The following is a 21598-nucleotide window of genomic DNA, read 5'->3' as shown; positions in this document are numbered from 1 at the left end:
TGTAGCTTTGATCACTGCTGTGAAAATTAATTTTCTAACTTTTTTGTAGCGATGGTTAAACTGTCATGTAACTGATACAAAAGATATATAATTAAGGTGAGGCTGGCCAACAATCCCTTCAGAGCAGATGCACATTACATTCGAACTCTTGCAGTAATCAGTGTAATGTCATGAGTAATGAGAATAATGGGCAGGGGCACTACATCAGTAATGTGTGGATAAGTTGAGAATTTCTAGAGCAGTCCATTGCAGTTGCGATGACCACTGTGTTTGGATGGCTTAGTGGTTAGAGGATCTGCCTAGTGAGCAGGAGACCTGGGTTTGAATCCCAGTCCGGCACAAATTTTCAACTTTTCCCATTGATGCAAATCAATGCCCACTAGCAGCTAAATGTCTTGATATGAAAGAGAATGTATAAAGTTGATATACTTTACTACAAGAGATGATGGAGTAAACTGGACTGAGATGGTGAAATCAGTGACACAACCATTTGAAGTGTGAAAGGTAATGGGCCTTGCAACAATGAAGTTTACCTAATAATGGACTATCGAATTTGTCAAAAAATTAGAAAATAACTTTTCACATTTTCGCCAGAAATACAGGTTGACACAGAATAATGGGAGTGTTTGAAATGAGTAGTGGCAGCCACAGGCAGGTTGCAGCACTGCAGGTTTGTGTCACTTAGGAGTAAACAGTTTGCCATTTCAGTAATCATGGATCAGTGGAACAGACAACAGTGTGCATTAGCCATAAAAATGTTTTATAAAAACATTGATAGTTTAGTAGCATCGCAGAGGGAGTTTTGATGTTTTTATAATTCAGGACATCATGATGCCATTCTGTCAAAACACATGATAAAATATTGGATTAATAACTTTGAAGAGACTGGATCTGCCCTCAAGAAGAAACCAACAGGATGACCAAGAACATTGATGTATGCGAGTCTGTCTTATGGAGTCAACGGTGTTTAACTCATAAGCAAGCAGCAGGGATTGGAATTGTCCCAGGAGAGTGTCCGCAAAGTTTGGGATGTAATTCACGGTGTCCCAGCTGAGATGTTGCAGCATTCAATGAGGAATCTCAACAGCAGATTTCACGAATGTATTCGTACAGCAGGACGCCATCTAAAGGACATAATTTTTAAAAATGATAAATGCTATCAATGTTTCGTAAATGGCAAAGTTGTAAGGTTTCAATAACTATGAATGCAATTCCTTTGCATCATCACTTCTAGTTTTATTGGATTGTGGAAATGTGCCCATTTTTCTGTGTCACCCTGTAGGTGATTAAATTCAAATCATTGTGTAGATGTTCTGAAATTTTGTTAATGCAATGTGATAATGATAGATTTAAAGAATTTAAAATTCCTATGGTAGATATGAATGAAATATTTCGCTAACTGTGCAATTTTGCATTAGTTAAATATTATTGGACACACACACACACACACACACACACACACACACACACACACACACACACACAAACAAACAAACACTGAAAAACAGTATTTGCAAGTAGAAATAATTTATTTCAGAAAAACATTTTATCATTTATTCCAAATGAAACATTGGTTGTTCCATTATGTTGATGTCAGAATTTTTGCTCACATTTCATGCATGCAAAATTCTTAGGGGGTTGTTGCAAAGGAAATGGTTGCTGTTACATTTTCATTTACTACTAAAGAATGTAATAAAAGTAAAAAAAGGCCTGTAACTTTTCATTTACAAGCATACATGTCACAAAACTGAATCCTTGAATCATGCCTTCTATCAACTGTGCCAACTAAGAGAATGTCAAGTAATTATTCCCCCCCCCCCCCCCCCCCCCCCCTCAAGCGGTAGACAAACATTTGCATCAACCAGTTTAGTCTTCAAGCTAGGTTTTCTGAACAGTATTGTAATTATGTTAACATTGTGTTAATTATGCAGTACCTTAGTAGGTACAGACAGAATTAAATTATTACATCTCTTTCAAATTAAAGTGTGAACTATGTTCTAGTAAATTTCTGGCTTCATTCTAGAATCCTGCAATTTCTAAATCAACAGTAATCTTCATTGTGATGATCGTAGTGAAGATAGTCTTATCCAGCCCTGCGCGTAGTCCATGATGAAATGTTTGTCACTGGAAAGAGCCTCTCCAGCAGCTGCATGCGGTCTTTCTGGTAGAAACCTTGCCTCATAGCCAACTGTGAGCCTATCTCTAAGTACCGTGGGGTGCGGGGCTTAAGGGCCTGCCAGTCGACATTAAGCAGATCTGTCTTCTCTGATGTAGGATTCCTGCAACAATAAAAAGAACAGATTAATGACCTACAGTGCATTCTGTGCTTTGTTTGTTTACAATAAAAGTGGAATTCACTCTTCCCAGCTCATATTTATCAAAACTTTCCTGATTGTGATCAGTCCTGCAGGACTGGAAAAGAGAGCACAGGTCACTCTTGTTTACAAAAAAGATAAAAGAACAGATACAGAAAATTATACAAACATCACCATTGCCCATCTGTCAGCATATGCCAAACTCAAACATTATGATAGTCCTAGAGGCAAACCAACTTTTCCCAAAAACCCAACATGAATTTTCAGGAAGAACCACTTGTGTGAAACACAGCTTGGCGATATCTCATTAACAGTACATGTGAGTGAACACTTAGATACCATATCCCTACCATATTCCTAGATTTTGATACTGTTCCACAGCATTGACGATAAACAAAGACATGATCATACGTATCTTCACATATAGTGACTGGCATAATGAATATTTGACTAATAGCAACCTATACATTATACTGGGAAGTGAAAGTTCAACAGAAAGTGAAATAAAGCGTCAAATGCACTTAATATCCATGAAAAATTTGTCACATATGGTCAGTTGCACAGTAAAATTTTTCCCTGTTGATGATGTTGTGGTAGCCATACCACAGGATCATAAGGAGGGCAGCACACCATGTTTTGCCCGAGAGCACCAATTTAGTGTTAGGCCTTGGAAATGGTGCAGTCCCCAAAGCAAAAACCAGTGCAAGGCAGACCTCTGTGTCTTGTGGATGTTTACAGTGACCCTGATTTTGTCAGCAGTGACCCACATAGGTCAAGTACAACACATGCTCTTCACTGATCCATCTGCAAGTTTAAACACGTGTTAATCATTCACGCCATCCCGTCATGTCCACAAATTAAATGGTGGCCCATGAGACTAGAGGTAATTTGCAAGTTTGGCCAGACTCACATCCTTTCTCCTTCTGCAGCTGCGAGACCACACTATGCGCTCGATCACTGAGGAATGTGCGCCCTCCAGGATCAGTGGTCAGGCTATTAACTGCAGTCACGTGACTGCACATTGTGAACATTTCAGACAATATTTCTGCAAGTTTTCTAGCATACCAACTGTTGTCAATAAATATGTTATTATGTAATCATGTCTCTGATCAATTACTGTCACCTGAGCCTGCAGCCTGAACTTAATGCATGGGTGCGGCAGTAAAAGCTGGCTCACAGCACGATGGACTTGAAAGCAGTAAAAATGACCAGTTACCTACTTCACTGGTCAGCCTGACATTATTTGTGGACAAAACAAATGGTGAAGGACATGATCAGTGGAAGTGATGTGGAACTGCAAGTGGACTCCTGGACAAATGTTTCTGTGCTTTCCCCTAAATGTGTGCGTATGTGTTTGAATACTGAACATTAATTTTTTTGTGTGTGCATGTTTTTTTCATGTGTGTCAAGTTACCATAAATATGTGTTTTACCCTGTGTGTGAATACTTAGCTATTGCATTATGATGACTATGGAGGAACTCCAATAGACAATAGAAGAATTACAGCATGCATTAGGTTCCTGGAGAGCAAGCTACAGACATGGCCCACACGCATGGCATCAGCTCACCGGAAGCCAACTCATGAAAATTTGCACAAGCAAAACAGCACCACACCAATGCCACTTGCCATTGCTGGGACGACAGCTAGCACAGGATGCATGTCGATTAGTCTACCCCCCTTTTAGCCCGGCGAACCATTCATGTGATTTAGCCAAGTGGAAACGGTTTTTCTAAGCAACAAGATTACTTGCAGGCTGACCAAATTTAGACAAATCATGAGCCAGCTCAATCAAAACTATGTGGCCAAAATGCAGGTCATAATCACTGCGCCACCGATGCAGTCCTTGTATAAACAGATGAAGGAGGAATTTATCCAATGGATTTCATCATCCAAAGAACAACAGATGCACCAATTGCTGCATCATGAGGTATGCAGTGACCTTCTCAGTTCCTGTGACACCTGCACAGCCTTGCACAGCCAGACATTGTCCTGAATTCACTGTTGCACATTATCTGGTCACGCAGCCTCCCTACACAGGTGCAAGTGGTAATAGCCATGCAGACAGATATGCATCTGGATGCCACTGCAAACTTGGCCAATTGAGTACACGAAGTACTGGCAACAGTGCTTAGTACCACGGCTGCGGCAGCCTACAACACGATACACTGCAGCAACAGCCATTTTAACAGTTCCCTCTTGATAGTGGAACCACCTCCAAGCAGTTACTGTTGGTACCCTGCCCATTTTGGTAACAAAGTGACCAAATGTCATTCACCATGCTCACACTCAAATGCCATCTGCGACCAGTCCTGGACACACCCATCTGCAGTGCAGTATCAAAGCATCTGTTTGTAGTGGAGGCCGTTCAAATGGCTCTGAGCACTATGGGACTTAACATCTGAGGTCATCAGTCCCCAGTGGAGGCCACAGGTACCTGGTTGACACTGATTCAGATTTATCCATTTTCCCTTGGCCAATGCTAAGAGACTGTAGGAAGGCTAAAATTCTGATTCTCATGGCAGCAAACAATTCTGCCACAAAACATACAGTGTTCATCACTGGAATGTGGACCATGGACTGCACTGCTCATTTGTGTGGAGATTCACTATGACTGGTGTCAACGAGCTGATCCTGGGTGTTCCTAGCCACTACAAGATGCTTACTGACATCACAAATTCACAACGAAGCAAAGACTGAGTTTGAGGCCATACTTCAAGTGTCAAGCAGTCCGTGGTCTTCTGCTGTAAATTTCTTACCAAAAAAGGAAAATTCTTGGCTCTCATGTGGGGACTACTGTGCACTGAATTCAGATTCCTGTTGCACTGGAAGACATACAAAAATTGATGACCGTCATCCCATTTGGGCTTTTCAAGAACATTTATACAATGTTCAGCCTTTGGAGTGCTGCCCAGACTTAGCAGCATTTCCTGTGGGAGGAGGGGGGGGGGGGGGGGAGGGGGGGATTTGCAAGGCCTCCCACGATGTTTTGCATACCTTGATGACATCCTCATGTTCTCACATTTGCCTCAGCTCCACAACAGCCACCTAATGACTATCTTTCAGCACTTTAGTGAGGCTGGCATTGTTATAAACCTGTTGAAATGCGTATTCAGGATAATGGAGATTGAAATGGGCATCTAATCACCCCTACCAGATTCAAGCCTCTACTGTAGAAGATACAGGCAATCCTGAATATGCCACACCCACAGACGCACTAAAGTATCCGCCAGTACCTCAGTGTGATCAACTTTTACTGGCACCATTTGCATAACTGCTGAGGTGCTGGAATGCCTGAGTGCAGAACTATGTTTGTGGCCCCATTGCTAAAGGAAGGGTTCTCATTACCTGGACAGACGCAATGAAACAAAGCTTTGCCGAGTCCAAATGGAGCCTCTCTGGACGATGCTGCTTGCCCCCCCCCCCCCCCCCCCCAAAAAAAAAAAAAAAACACAATGCACAGTTAGTTGCAGTTAAAGATGCCAGCCAGACTCCTGTGGGTGCAGCACTCCCCAACAGTGCACCGGCTGCAGTTGGCAGCCACTTTGTTTCTTTTCATGCAAGTTATCAGCATCACAGTGCTCATGGAGTGTGTACGTTCATCAGAAGACACCCGCCCTTTCATTACTTTCATCAGCCACAAGCTGTTGTTATCATCTGTTCACCACACTAACTATAATAGCTAGAGTACATGCTGCAGTTCACCAAGGACATTTGCCACATTTCTGGGGTGGAAAATGTCGTTGCTGACTGCTTGTCTGTGACTGTGCTGTTATCTCCTCTCCTGTGATCTTTCAGGATATCACCCAAGAATAGGAGAGTGGCGAACAATTGGACAGTGGTTTTCAACTGAATATATTTAATGCTGTGTTACATGCACATACACTGAGTGATAATGCGAGATGACAGCTTTATAGGCACATTTAACTTGGACAGCACTGCCTAGCCAGTGGTCCCAACTAACCTGCAATGACGTGAACATTTTCCTGAAACACCAACATTCAAGGACAAACTGAAAGAATAGCTAATACAAAAGTCATTCTATTCAATTAATGAATTTTTTGTGCATAGGAACAAATTTTTATTATACAACTGAGTTAGCATTTCAGTGTAAACTATTTGTTGCTGTAGTGTTATATTGTTGCTCAAATACTTTGATACTGTTAATCTGAATGTGTACACATAATATTAATTATCATGTATGTTATATGTTTTTATTTCTGCTAGTGTTCCATGTTGTTACTATGAATCTTGTCATGAATTAACCATACTGTGCTCTGCTGTATTGTTAATGTTGTAAAAATACTGACTAGTTCCATATCCTTGCAATCCATTGCTATCAGGGTCAACAGAACTCACAATAAAATAAATAAGTAATAAATAAATAGAGATGAGCAGAGAAACAATGTTGTTGTTGTTGTTGTGGTCTTCAGTCCTGAGACTGGTTTGATGCAGCTCTCCATGCTACTCTATCCTGTGCAAGCTTTTTCATCTCCCAGTACCTACTGCAACCTACATCCTTCTGAATCTGCTTAGTGTATTCATCTCTTGGTCTCCCTCTACAAGAAACAATATAGCTTCAAATGTCATTTAATTTTTAAAGAGAATGAAAGAATATTCAGCAAAACTCAAGCACTACCACATGCTTCTTGGGTGACCAAACGGAAAGCATAAAATGCTCTCATTCTCCAACTTAACACAGTATTCTAATTACAAATAAGAGGGATCACAATTTCCTAACTTAAATACAGAGATATGCAAAAGCATACTGGACAGATTTCACCATATTCTTGAATAATGAAGCCACTGGAGGTATTGAATACAGTCAGTCATCTGGTAATCTCACGGCTCCTTCCTTATCTCAGAGAAATACATTTCATTTCAGGAACTGTCATCTGCTATGCTGATAACAAGTCAGTCAACAACAGAATCCATGAAACCACTCAGGCAACACATTTTCTCCTCCTCTTTTATGATGTGCCATTCTATACTCTGTCAGCAATCAGCAGTGACATGTGAAAAAACTGCCTGGTTTAGTACCAGTATGTCTGACAGCTTAACAGTGTTGTTATTTCTTGTGACTAATCCCATAACTTGGCTCCAGAATCAGTTCTGTTTGGTTCATATTGTAATGGTACAGTGGCAAATATAAAAATGAAGCAGTTGTAAGGTGTGCTCAATGCTAGGAAAATGATTGTTTTTCATGTTTCTATGACACTTATCACTGTGGTTTGTGTGAGACTACATCTGTCGTATAAAACAATGGACATAGTTCAAATAAAGTGTGTGTTGTTTTACATTTTTGTCTTAAAAATTAAATTGTTATGTTTTCTTAATTTAAGCAACCTTTAATTATAATCTTTCATAAAATATTGACAATTAAGAATTTATATTTGAAACGAAAACAAGAATTTTGTGCGCACTATGTAATTAGAAACAAGAAGATGTGGGTTATTCATAAAAAAATGATGATGAATTTTACGATTACAAGATATAGGTATTTCAAATAGAATGAAAAGAAAAAGGATGACAAAGGTGAGCCTTGTAGCTGTGATCCATGAACTGCACCAGGTTACCAATCTACTACACTACCAATTCCACTATATGTCCAGTGTGTATTTCTATCTCAACTGTATCAAAGACAGTTCCTTGGAAAATTGCAAAGCCAATTTTTTCTGTAAATTTATGAAAACATTGAGGACTACCTATTTCTCAGCACTTTTGAACAATGTCCCACACATGTATTTCACTACAGAGCAGGGAGCAGGTTCATCTGTTTTCATACTGCATATTAACAGTGTGACAGAGCACAACAGTACAGAAACTGTAATTGTAAATGAGTTTTGCAATATAAACTACATAGCTAAAGCATGATTAAGAAAAACATTCATGGAAGTTAATACATTAGAATATCTTAAAGTTTCATTTAATGTAACTTAGTAATAAGATATCTAATGCATAAGTAGGATCTACTTTCAAGAGCGTAACACCACCAGTGTACGTGTGCTATGGCTTCTGACAGATCATCATGTTTGTGTTTGTTTACATCAGATTTATTCTTATGATGAACAGAGTATAATGCCCATTCCCACTTCCTCCTGCAAAATTTTGTGCAATGTTTTGACAGGCGCACATTGCCCATTCCTCCCATGGAAATTCAACTGCATCCAAGGCAAAAGGTTTCTACTGAAAACAGTGTGCGCTGTTTATGCACATTGCCAGACTGTGTGGTGTGAGGATACTTCAAACAGCAAGCTACCCCTCAGCATCTAAAGACATGGTCAACTAGCTCCATCAGGCATTGCCTGAATGCAGGCACTTCTGCTTGTACTCCTCAGCCTGTGATTAACACTAAAGTTAGAGATCGATGTTTCATCAGCAGACCTAATCTATTGTCAATATGTTGCCATCCCTGGTAAATTCATGGAGGAGGCACTACCACAGGATTCCTTGGTCTCACAACTGGCAGAACATCTGTGCAGTCACATGGACAGTCTGTGACAGCATGCACTGATGTGCCATGGCCAGTGGCGTAGCATGAGGGGAGACTTTGAGACTTAGCCTCCCCTGTTTTCGTGTTCAAAAAAGATGCAATAGTAAGTCGCAACAAAAATATAAAAAACTTTCTGCTAAGAGCTCTAAATGCGAGAAGACATCGGTTTTGTAGCCCGCGTTGCACCCTGAGTATTGGTGTATTTGCCTGCTTGAGACTCGACTGCTCTTAGTCTCTGCCTTCCTACCCTTACCTGGCTGTGTTAGTGGCATTCTCGGCTCCCCTCCACTTTCCCTCTTCCACGAAGGCTGGGGCACTGCACCTGCTAGCAGGTATTGAGACTAGTCTCTGCCACTTCTATGCTGGCTTTTAACATGGAAGTGAACAGTTGCACGGTTTTTGTTCTTAGTCATTCTTGTGGGATTTTAGTGCATATTTTCATTGTGTCGCCACCATGAGTGAGCCAGCAACTGAACATCTTGTAGAATTTTTATTAAAGACGCCTTTTTCTACTTTAATGCACCGTACGAAAAAAATTGCGAATTGAAGGACAAACAACCACTCCTATACTCAGTGTAGTTTTAAGTGAAGCCACATGAAAACGCACTTTTCAGACAGCCTGGTACGAAAAGTATACTTGGCTGACTGCGAATGCAGTTAATAACAGATTACATTGTTATATATGTCTTCTGTTTGGTGGTGAAAACGAATGGTGCAATATGGACATTTATACAATAAGGAACTTTGACAGGAAAGCACCAAAGCATCAGATATCAAAACATCACCGGCAGAACAATGAATCATTTCAGTTATTGGACAAAAGTAGAATTGAGCATGCCCATTCTGAAGCCGCTCGTCTGACAGCAACAAAATACAACGAACAAGTTGCATCCAACAGGACAGTATTGGCTTGTCTTACTCAGGCAATTGTATTTCTTTGTAAACAAGAACTAGCCTTTCGCAGCCATCGAGAAGACAAATCCTCTAGCTTCAAAGGTAACTATCTGGAATTGTTAGATTTACTAGCTCAAGGAGAGCAGTTAATCCGAGACCATCTGTTATCATCTTCAACCTTTAAAGGAACTTCTCCAGATATACAGAATGATGTAATAGAAATGATAACGCTGGCAGTTAATGAGAAAATAAAATCTGAAATTCAGAAGTGCGATTTCATTTCAATTCAGGCTGATGAAACATTAGACGTGTCATGCAAGAGTCAAATGAGTATAGTATTCAGATACTGTATTGCAGACAAAATTGAGGAAAGATTCATTGAATCTTATGATGTTTCTGGAGATAAAACTGCTGCAGGTTTGTCAAACATTATTCATGCAGTATTGAAGGAATGGAATGTGGAAACAAAAGTGGTTAGTCAAACATATGATGGTGCTTCAGTAATGGCGGACAGAGAAAGAGGAATACAACAACTGGTGAAGCAGTTCTCTCCCTATGTGGTGTTTACGCATTGTTATGCACACCAACTGAATTTGTTACTGTTACATGCTTCCAAAATCATATGAGAAGTATGCATGTTTGTAAGTGATCTTACTGCATTCCATTCGTTTTTCAGCAAATCATAAAAACGAACAGTATTGCTAACTGAGAAAGGATTTAAACTGCCACATGCAAGCAACATTCGCTGAAACTTTCGTTCCAGGGCAGTTTCAAAAATATCTAGTGATTTCTCAGAGCTATATAGTGTTTTTAATTATATAATTGATGATTCAGACTCTCAGTGGGACCAGAATCTTTGAGCTGTGCTGTGGGAATGAAACGACGGACGGATGATCCTATGTTTGTCTACTTGCTTCATTTCTACCGAGGGTACTTTGTTTATGTTGATCATTTCTTTAATGTTCTTCAATCAAAATCTGTCAGTATAACTGCTTGCCACAATGAAATAAGAACTGTTTTGAGGAACTTACGACAGTTAAGAACGGAAACATTCGTTCATGAATGCATTAAATGCAGCTTGTGTTTGAATGGCAACTTATCATTTTGTAACAGTCAAAAGACATCTCTCAGGGCACTAACTTACGAGATACTGGATTTGCAAATTGTTCAGATGGAAAGAAGATTTCAAGACTTTCCCCAAATTAATTTTGTTGAACTTTTGAACGAAAAGTGTTTCTCGAACTATCAAAAAGAATGCCAAAGTTGAAACTGCATCAGTTATTAGAACAATACCCTTTTCTTTTCTTTTTTTTTTAACAAGAACAACTTGAAAATGAACTGTGTAACATGTATGCTGATGAGAAAAAACATTTATCTCCAAGAATCCTCTTAAAGTACATTGTCAACAATGCTTTAGACTCCGTTTATGAAGAAACAACGAAGTTCCTGCTTTTGGTTTTGACCCTACCTGCAACTACAGCAAGCAGTGAATGAAGCATGAGTACTCTTAAAGGAGTGAAGAATTATTTAAGGAATTCCATGTCCAGCACCCAGCTGTCGTGTTTGAGCACATTATCAATAGAAAAGACACTACTTGGAGAGCTATCCAGTGATCAGATCTTTGTAGACCGAGTTGTAGACTTCATGGAAAGAAAAGACAGGCGCAATGCACTTGTGTACAAGAAAATATAAGTGCTTCTTCTCTTGCTGCTGGAGTTCTACAAATGTGTCATCGTTTCCTGAACAAATTAGTTATTATTATTATTTCTTTCCTATCTCACACTTTATGTCTGGTTAGAAATGGAAAGTGACGCAGACCTTGATCAAGCGTGACTTCCTTTTAACTGTATGGTATATGTTACATAGCATTTAGGAACTTTTGGGTAATTTAACATGTATCAATAATTGCAGATTTCCAAGTTGTGTATATACATTTGGGTGTAGCTGTATTTCGTTGATGTACTGGTGGATATTGTGTGGTATGACTCCTGTAGTTGATAGTATAAATGGTATGTCAACTTTATCCTGATGCCACATGTCCTTGACTTCCTCAGCCAGTTGGATGTATTTTTCAATTTTTTCTCCTGTTTTCTTCTGTATGGATATTTCGATTAGTTGTGTTAATTTCTTCTTTTTATTGGTGAGTATTATGTCCGGTTTGTTATGTGGTGGTGTTTTATCTGTTATAATGATTCTGTTCCAGTATAATTTGTATTCATCATTCTCCAGTACATTTTGCGGTGCATACTTGTATGTGGGAATGTGTTGTTTTATTAGTTTATGTCATATGGCAATTTTGTTGATGTATTATTTTTGCTACATTGTCATGTCTTCTGGTGTATTCTGTATTTGCTAGTATTGTACATCCGCTTGTGATGTGATTTACTGTTCCTATTTGTTATTTGCAAAGTCTGCATTTATCTGTTGTGGTACTGGGATCTTTAATAATATGCTTGCTGTAATATCTGGTGTTTATTGTTTGATCCTGTATTACAATCATAAATCCTTCCATCTCACTGTATATATTGCCTTTTCTTAGCCATGTGTTGGATGCGTCTTGATCGATGTGTGGTTGTGTTAGATAATACCGGTGCTTGCCATGTAGTGTTTTCTTTTTCCAATTTACTTTCTTCATATCTGTTGATGTTATGTGATCTAAATGGTTGTAGAAGTGGTTATGAAATTGCAATGGTGTAACCAATGTATGAGGGCTATCCACAAAGTACATTACGTTTTGGAATTAAAAATAAATAAAGTATTGGAAATTTTTTTTATTATATACAGATGAAAGCCACACTTAAATACTACTTTTCTACATAGTTGCCATTTAAATTAAGGCACTTATCGTAGCGATGGACGAGCTTGGAAATTCCTTCATCGTAAAATTCGGCCGCCTGCGCCTTCAACCACGTGGTTACCTCTTCTTGAAGCTGTGCATTGTCATCAAAACGCTGCATAGCCAACCACTTCTTCATTGCTGGGAATAAGTGGAAGTCGCTCGGTGCCAGGTCGGGACTGTACGGCGGATGAGGAAACAACTCCCACTTAAAAGATTCGAGAACTTCACAAGTGGAATTTGCCGTGTGGGCCCAGGCATTGTCGTGAATCAGCAAGATCTTTGAGTCCAACGTTCCCCTGCGCTTGTTTTGTATTGCTCTTCTGAGGTTGTGCAGAGTTTGGTAATACCTTTGAAAGTTTATTGTAGTGCCTCTTTCCAGGAAATCCACAAAAATCACACCTTTTCTGTCCCAAAAGACAGTCGCCACGTGGTTAAAGGCGCAGGCGGCCGGATTTTGCGACGAAGGAATTTCCAAGCTCATCCATCACTATGATAAGTGCCTTAATTTAAATGGCAACTATGTAGAAAAGTAGTATTTAAGTGTGGCTTTCATCCGTATATAATAAAAAAAATTTCCAATACTTTATTTATTTTTAATTCCAAAATGTAATGTACTTTGTGGATAGCCCTCGTATTTATATGAATGATTGCTTTGTGTATTTTGCTAGTTTCTGCTCATTCTATAAAGAATTTTCTTAAATTGCCTACCTGTCCATAATGTAGGTTTTTTTATGTCGATAAATCCCCTTCCTCCTTCCTTTCTGCTTAATGTGAATCTTTCTGTTGCTGAATGTATGTGATGTATTCTATATTTGTGGCATTGTGATTGTGTAAGTGTATTGAGTGCTTCTAGGTCTGTGTTACTCCATTTCACTACTCCAAATGAGTTGGTCAATACTGGTATAGCATAAGTATTTATAGCTTTTATCTTGTTTATTGCTGTCAATTCTGTTTTCAGTATTTTTGTTAATCTTTGTCTATATTTTTCTTTTAGTTCTTCTTTAATATTTGTATTACCTATTCCTATTTTTTGTACGTATTCTAGATATTTATAGGCATCTGTTTTTTCCATCGCTTCTATGCAGTCGCTGTGGTTATCCAATATGTAATCTTCTTGATTAGTGTGTTTTCCCTTGATATGCTATTTTTCTTACATATGTCTGTTCCGAACGCCATATTTATATCATTGCTGAATACTTCTGTTATCTTTAGTAATTGGTTGAGTTGTTGATTTGTTGCTGCCAGTAGTTTTAGATCATCCATGTATAGCAAATGTGTGATTTTGTGTTGGTATGTTCCAGTAATATTATATCCATAATTTGTATTATTTAGCATGTTGGATAGTGGGTTAAGAGCAAGGCAGAACCAGAAAGGACTTAATGAGTCTCCTTGGTATATTCCACGCTTAATCTGTATTGGCTATGATATGATATTATTTGAATTTGTTTGGATATTAAGTGTGGTTTTCAAATGTTTCATTACTATGTTTATGAACTGTATCAATTTAGGATCTACTTTGTATATTTCCAATATTTGTAGTAACCATGAGTGGGGTACGCTATCAAAAGCGTTTTGGTAATCAATGTATGCAGAGTGTAGCGACCTTTGTTTAGTTTTAGCTTGATATGTCACCTCTGGGTCTATTATCAGTTGCTCTTTACATCCTCGTGCTCCTTTGCAACAGCCTTTTTGTTCTTCATTTATAATTTTGTTCTGTGTTGTATGTGTCATTAATTTCTATGTAATGACTGAAGTTAATATTTTGTATATTGTTGGTAGGCATGTTATGGGGCAATATTTTGCTGGGTTTGCTGTGTCCGCTTGATCATTAGGTTTCAGATAAGTTATTCCTTGTATAAGTGTATCAGGGACTGTGAATGGGTCTGCAATGTAACTGTTAAATAATTTATATCTAAAAACAAAGATGATGTGACTTACCAAACAAAAGCGCTGGCAGGTCGATAGACACACAAACAAACACAAACATACACACAAAATTCAAGCTTTCGCAACCAACGGTTGCTTCATCAGGAAAGAGGGAAGGAGAGGGAAGGACGAAAGGATGTGGGTTTTAAGGGAGGGGGTAAGGAGTCATTCCAATCCCGGGAGTGAAAAGACTTACCTTGGGGGGGAAAAAGGACAGGTATACACACGCACACACACCCATATCCAGCAGCACATACACAGACACAAGCAGACATTTGTAAAGGCAAAGAGTTTCGGCAGAGATGTCAGTCGAGGCAGAAGTTCAGAGGCAAAGATGTTGTTCAAAGACAGGTGAGGTATGAGCAGCGGCAACTTGAAATTAGCGGAGGTTGAGGCCTGGCGGATAACGAGAAGAGAGGATATACTGATGGGCAAGTGCTCATCTCCGGAGTTCTGACAGGTTGGTGTTAGTGGGAAGTATCCAGATAACCCAGACGGTGTAACACTGTGCCAAGATGTGCTGGCCATGCACCAAGGCATGTTTAGCCACAGGGTGATCCTCATTACCAACAAACACTGTCTGCTTGTGTCCATTCATGCAAATGGACAGTTTGTTGCTGGTCATTCCCACATAGAAGGCTTCACAGTGTAGGCAGGTCAGTTGGTAAATCACGTGGGTGCTTTCACACGTGGCTCTGCCTTTGATCGTGTACACCTTCCGTGTTACAGGACTGGAGTAGGTGGTGGTGGGAGGGTGCATGGGACAGGTTTTACACTGGGGGCGGTTACAAGGGTAGGAGCCAGAAGGTAGGGAAGGTGGTTTGGGGATTTCATAGGGATGAACTAAGAGGTTACGAAGGTTAGGTCGACGACGGAAAAACACTCTTGGTGGAGCGGGGAGGATTTCATGAAGGATGGATCTCATTTCAGGGCAGGATTTGAGGAAGTCGTATCCCTGCTGGAGAGCCACATGCAGAGTCTGATCCAGTCCCAGAAAGTATCCTGTCACAAGTAGGGCACTTTTGTGGTTCTTCTGCGGGAGGTTCTGGGTTTGAGGGGATGAGGAAGTGGCTCTGGTTATTTGCTTCTGTACCAGGTCAGGAGGGTAGTTGCAGAATGCGAAAGCTGTTTTCAGATTGTTGGTGTAATGGTTCAGGGATTCCGGACTGGAGCAGATTCATTTGCCACAAAGACCTAGGCTGTAGGGAAGGGACCATTTGATGTGGAATGGGTGGCAGCTGTCATAATGGAGGTACTGTTGCTTGTTGGTGGGTTTGATGTGGACAGACGTGTGAAGCTGCCTATTGGACAGATGGAGGTCAACGTCAAGGAAAGTGGCATGGGATTTGGAGTAGGAGCAGGTGAATCTGATGGAACCAAAGGAGTTGAGGTTGAAGAGGAAATTCTGGAGTTCTTCTTCACTGTGAGTCCAGATCATGAAGATGTCATCAATAAATCTGTACCAATCCTTGGGTTGGCAGGCCTGGGTAACCAAGAAGGCTTCCTCTAAGCGACCCATGAATAGGTTGGTGTACGAGGGGGCCATCCTGGTTCCCATGGCTGTTCCCTTTAATTGTTGGTATGTCTGGCTTTCAAAAGTGAAGAAGTTGTGGGTCAGGATGAAGCTGGCTAAGGTAATGAGGAAAGAGGTTTTAGGTAGGGTGGCAGGTGATTGGCATGAAAAGAAGTGCTCCATCGCAGTGAGGCCCTGGACTTGTGGAATATTTGTGTATAAGGAAATGGCATCAATGGTTACAAGGATGGTTTTCAGGGGTAACAGATTGGGTAAGGATTCCAGGCGTTCGAGAAAGTGGTTGGTGTCTTTGATGAAAGATGGGAGACTGCATGTAATGGATTGAAGGTGTTGATCTACGTAGGCAGAGACATGTTCTGTGGGGGCTTGGTAACCAGCTACAATGGGGCGGCCGGGACAATTAGGTTTGTGAATTTTAGGAAGAAGGTAGAAGGTAGGGGTGTGGGGTGTCAATGGGGTCAGGAGGTTGATGGAGTCAGGTGAAAGGTTTTTTAGGGGGCCTAAGGTTCTGAGGATTCCTTGAAGCTCTGCCTGGACATCAGGAATGGGATTACCTTGGCAAACTTTGTATGTGGTGTTGTCTGAAAGCTGACGCAGTCCCTCAGCCACATACTCCCGACGATCAAGTACCACGGTCATGGAACCCTTGACCGCCGGAAGAATGACGATGGATCGGTCAACCTTCAGATCACGGATAGCCTGGGATTCAGCAGTGGTGATGTTGGGAGTAGGATAAAGGTTTTTTTAAGTAGGATTGAGAGGCAAGGCTGGAAGTCAGAAATTCCTGGAAGGTTTGGAGAGGATGATTTTGAGGAAGGGGAGGTGGGTCCCGCTGTGATGGAGGATGGAACTGTTCCAGGCAAGGTTGAATTTGGATAGTGTCTTGGGGATCTGGATCATTAGGAGTAGGATTAGTATCATTTTTCTTCGTGGCAAAGTGATATTTCCAGCAGGGAGTACGAGTGTAGGACAGTAAATCTTTGACAAGGGCTCTTTGGTTGAATCTGGGAGTGGGGCTGAAGGTGAGGCCTTTGGATAGGACAGAGGTTTCGGACTGGGAGAGAGGTTTGGAGGAAAGGTTAACTACTGAATTAGGGTGTTGTGGTTCCGGATTGTGATGATTGGAATTTTGAGGTTTTGGTGGGAGTGGAGCTGGAAGTGGGAGATTGAGTAGATGGGAGAGACTGGGTTTGTGTGCATTGAGAGGAGGTTGAGGTTTGTTGGAAAGGTTGTGAAGGGTGAGTGAATTGCCTTTCCGGAGATGGGAAACCAGGAGATTGGATAGTTTTTTGAGCTGGAGGGTGGCATGCTGTTCTAATTTGCGGTTGGCCTGTAGGAGGATACGCATGTGATCTGAAGGCTGACCGATCCATCATCATTCTTCCGGCGGACAAGGGTTCCACGACCGTGGTACTTGATCGTCGGGAGTATGTGGCTGAGGGACTGCGTCAGCTTTCAGACAACACCACATACAAAGTTTGCCAAGGTAATCCCATTCCTGATGTCCAGGTGGAGCTTCAAGGAATCCTCAGAACCTTAGGCCCCCTACAAAACCTTTCAGCTGACTCCATCAACCTCCTGACCCCATTGACACCCCACACCCCTACCTTCTACCTTCTTCCTAAAATTCACAAACCCAATTGTCCCAGCCGCCCCATTGTAGCTGGTTACCAAGCCCCCACAGAACATATCTCTGCCTACGTAGATCAACACCTTCAACCCATTACATGCAGTCTCCCATCCTTCATCAAAGACACCAACCACTTTCTCGAACGCCTGGAATCCTTACCCAATCTGTTACCCTCGGAAACCATCCTTGTAACCATTGATGCCACTTCCTTATACACAAATATTCCACAAGTCCAGGGCCTCGCTGCGATGGAGCACTTCCTTTCACGCCGATCACCTGCCACCCTACCTAAAATTTCTTTCCTCATTACCTTAGCCAGCTTCATCCTGACCCACAACTTCTTCACTTTTGAAGGCCAGACATACCAAAAATTAAAGGGAACAGCCCCTCGTACGCCAATCTATGCATGGGTTGCTTAGAGGAAGCCTTCTTGGTTACCCAGGCCTGCCAACCCAAAGTTTGGTACAGATTTATTGATGACATCTTCATGATCTGGACTCACAGTGAAGAAGAACTCCAGAATTTCCTCTCCAACCTCAACTCCTTTGGTTCCATCAGATTCATCTGCTCCTACTCCAAATTCCATGCCACTTTCCTTGACGTTGACCTCCATCTGTCCAATGGCCAGCTTCACACGTCTGTCCACATCAAACCCACCAACAAGCAACAGTACCTCCATTATGACAGCTGCCACCCATTCCACATCAAATGGTCCCTTCTCTACAGCCTAGGTCTTCGTGGCAAACAAATCTGCTCCAGTCTGGAATCCCTGAACCATTACATCAACAATCCGAAAACAGCTTTTGCATCCCGCAACTACCTCCTCACCTGGTACAGAAGCAAATAACCAGAGCCACTTCCTCATCCCCTCAAACCCGGAACCTCCCACAGAAGAACCACAAAAGTGCCCCACTTGTGACAGGATACTTTCCGGGACTGGATCAGACTCTGAATGTGGCTCTCCAGCAGGGATACAACTTCTTCAAATCCTGCCCTGAAATGAGATCCATCCTTCATGAAATCCTCCCCACTCCACCAAGAGTGTTTTTCCGCCGTCCACCTAACCTTCGTAACCTCTTAGTTCATCCCTATGAAATCCCCAAACCACCTTCCCTACCTTCTGGCTCCTACCCTTGTAACCGCCCCCGGTGTAAAACCTGTCCCATGCACCCTCCCACCACCACCTACTCCAGTCCTGTAACCCGGAAGGTGTACACGATCAAAGGCAGAGCCACGTGTGAAAGCACCCACGTGATTTACCAACTGACCTGACTGCACTGCGAAGCTTTCTATGTGGGAATGACCAGCAACAAACTGTCCATTTGCATGAATGGACACAAGCAGACAGTGTTTGTTGGTAATGAGGATCACCCTGTGGCTAAACATGCCTTGGTGCATGGCCAGCACATCTTGGCACAGTGTTACACTGTCTGGGTTATCTGGATACTTCCCACTAACACCAACCTGTCAGAACTCCGGATATGAGAACTTGCCCTTCAGTATATCCTCTCTTCTCATTATCCGCCAGGCTTCAACCTCCGCTAATTTCAAGTTGCCGCCGCTCATACCTCACCTGTCTTTGAACAACATCTTTGCCTCTGAACTTCTGCCTCGACTGACATCTCTGCCGAAACTCTTTGCCTTTACAAATGTCTGCTTGTGTCTGTGTATGTGCGGTTGGATATGGGTGTGTGTGCGAGTGTATACCCGTCCTTTTTTCCCTCTAAGGTAAGTCTTTCCGCTCCCGGGATTGGAATGACTCCTTACCCTCTCCCTTAAAACCCACATCCTTTCGTCTTTCCCTCTCCTTCCCTCTTTCCTGATGAAGCAACCATTGGTTGCGAAAGCTTGAATTTTGTGTGTATGTTTGTGTTTGTTTGTGTGTCTATCAACCTGCCAGTGCTTTCGTTTGGTAAGTCACATCATCGTTGTTTTTAGATATATTTTTCCCAAGTGGAATGTTTCCCTCTATTATATCCATATTGTTAAATAATTTAGTTAGATGTGAATGTGTTGAGGTGAACTTCTTTAGCCAGAAATTTGCTATTTTATCTTTTCCAGGGGCTTTCCAATTGTGCATAGAATTAATTGCTCGGGTGACTTCATGTTGCAAAATTATCACTTCAGGCATTTGTGGTATCGTCTCATATGTGTCTGTTTCTGCTTGTATCCACCATGCATGTCTGTTATGTTGAGCCGGGTTTGACCATATGTTGCTCCAGAAGTGTTCTATGTCTGTTATGTTTGGTGGATTGTCTATTTTAATGTGTGTGTTATCTATTGTCTGGTAAAATTTCTTTTGGTTTGTGTTGAATGTTTGGTATTATTATTAGTGGTAGTGGTAGTAGTAGTAGTAGTAGTGGTAGTAGTGGTGGTAATAGTAGTAGTTGTTGTTTTTGTTGTTTTATTTGATGCATTTTGCTTCACTTGTTTAAATTAATGTTTATTGTACTATTTTGTCTCCCTATAATAAATGTAGAGTCTCCCCAACCTTTAAAACCACACTACACCACTGGCCATGGCACTGGCTGTGTATATGTTCATGCTAATTTAGAGTGCTGCATGCATGTTGTGCATAGACACTGTACATCCAACACCTAGGGCATCCTACTCGGGACCGCACATTTCCAGCCACACATCATCACCTACCACTCCCGGACAGTGGTGCCTGTCACTGCTGTCATTAGTGGGCTGCACGTGGACACACCCACTGCACACCCAGCCAGCCACATGTGACATCATGCATCGCAGCCCAATCAGCCCAATCACTGCTGACCGGCGCAATGACAATGCACTCATGCTGACATCAGCACGAAACATGGGAGGCCCAAACTTATACTGGCCACAGATGGATCACTTTTGCTTTTCGCAGCTACAGAGCTCCACTCTCCGAGGGGGAATCCATGTGGCAGCTGTACCACAGAAATCACGTCAACCATGGAGCTCCAGTGTTCACACACAAGATTAGATTTCCCTGTTAGGCCAACCTTTGGCAGTGGTGCAGCGTCCATGGGTGCAGAGGAGACAAAAGTGAAAGGCAGTGTGAGCTAGACCTCCATGCCCTGTGTATGTTTATGCCGATTGCAGATTCTGTCAGCCACAGAACACATGGGCTGAGTGGAATGCATGCTCCCTAGTGATGCATTTGCAAATCTGAACAGCTGCCAATTATTTGCTCCATCCCATTATGTCAGCAAATTAAACAGGCCTCACGAGTTGAGATGTAATTTGCATGTTCAGCTGGACACACATCCTTTGTCTCCCCACAATTGCCAGACCACACTATGGCTCAATCACTGAGAAGTGTACACCCTTCAGCATCAATAGTTGAGCTATTTAATGCAGTCACATGACTGCAGTGTTGAACATTTCAGACAATACCTCTGTGAGTTTTTTATTGTAGCAACTGTTGTCCATAAATATATTATCATGTAATCATGTGTTTGATTAATTACCATTGTCTGAGCCAGCTACCTGAGCTTAGTGCATGGGTGCAGCATTAAAAGCCAGCTCACCACACGACAGCAGTTGAAATCAGTAGAAACCACCCGTTTCCTGCTTCAACATTGCCTGCAGGAAAGTACCATCACTAGGTGAGTGCAAGGAAAGGCAGAAAGAATAACAAATTTTCTGCCTGGTGTAATGAATGCAGCTCTCATTAAATGTGCAAAATACAAGATAATGCCTGTAACAAAACGAAAAGGAAATGGAACCTGATAGTATCCAATACCAAGATTGGTGGTGACCATCTTGAGCAAGTCACGTGGTATGTGTTAAGGGTAATAATAAGAAACAGTACAAAATGGCTTGGTTACTTAAAATCAGTAGTAAAGATGTCAAATGGAAGTTACATTTCTTGGGAAGGTTCTGTAGATGTGCAGTTTGTATGAAATTGCATGCAAGACACTAGTGTGACAAATTGTAGATTGTTGTTATAGCATCTGGAGGTCTTATGATGTAGGCATGAAA

At 41.5% G+C, this 21598-nt stretch overlaps 1 protein-coding gene and 1 non-coding gene across 2 annotated transcripts in view; one reads left to right on the top strand and one right to left on the bottom strand.

Annotated features, from left to right (window-relative positions):
• Window positions 1-268: 268 nt before the first annotated feature.
• On the top strand, window positions 269-341 carry Trnat-agu. The gene has a single exon. It is a non-coding gene; the product is annotated as a tRNA-Thr (tRNA).
• Window positions 342-1818: 1477 nt separating this feature from the next.
• Window positions 1819-21598, bottom strand: part of LOC124776615 (esterase E4-like) — a 122729-nt gene continuing 102949 nt past the window's right edge. Inside the window, exon 10 of the mRNA XM_047251700.1 lies at window positions 1819-2279. Coding sequence (XP_047107656.1) covers window positions 2084-2279 — 196 coding nt within the window. The 3' untranslated portion in view covers window positions 1819-2083. The remainder of the gene's footprint in view (window positions 2280-21598) is intronic.

Source organism: Schistocerca piceifrons, chromosome 2 (assembly GCF_021461385.2).
Source record: "Schistocerca piceifrons isolate TAMUIC-IGC-003096 chromosome 2, iqSchPice1.1, whole genome shotgun sequence".
Lineage (NCBI taxonomy): Eukaryota > Metazoa > Arthropoda > Insecta > Orthoptera > Acrididae > Schistocerca > Schistocerca piceifrons.
The sequence above is the reverse complement of the archived record's forward strand: the minus strand, read 5'-3'. Positions and strand labels throughout refer to the sequence as shown.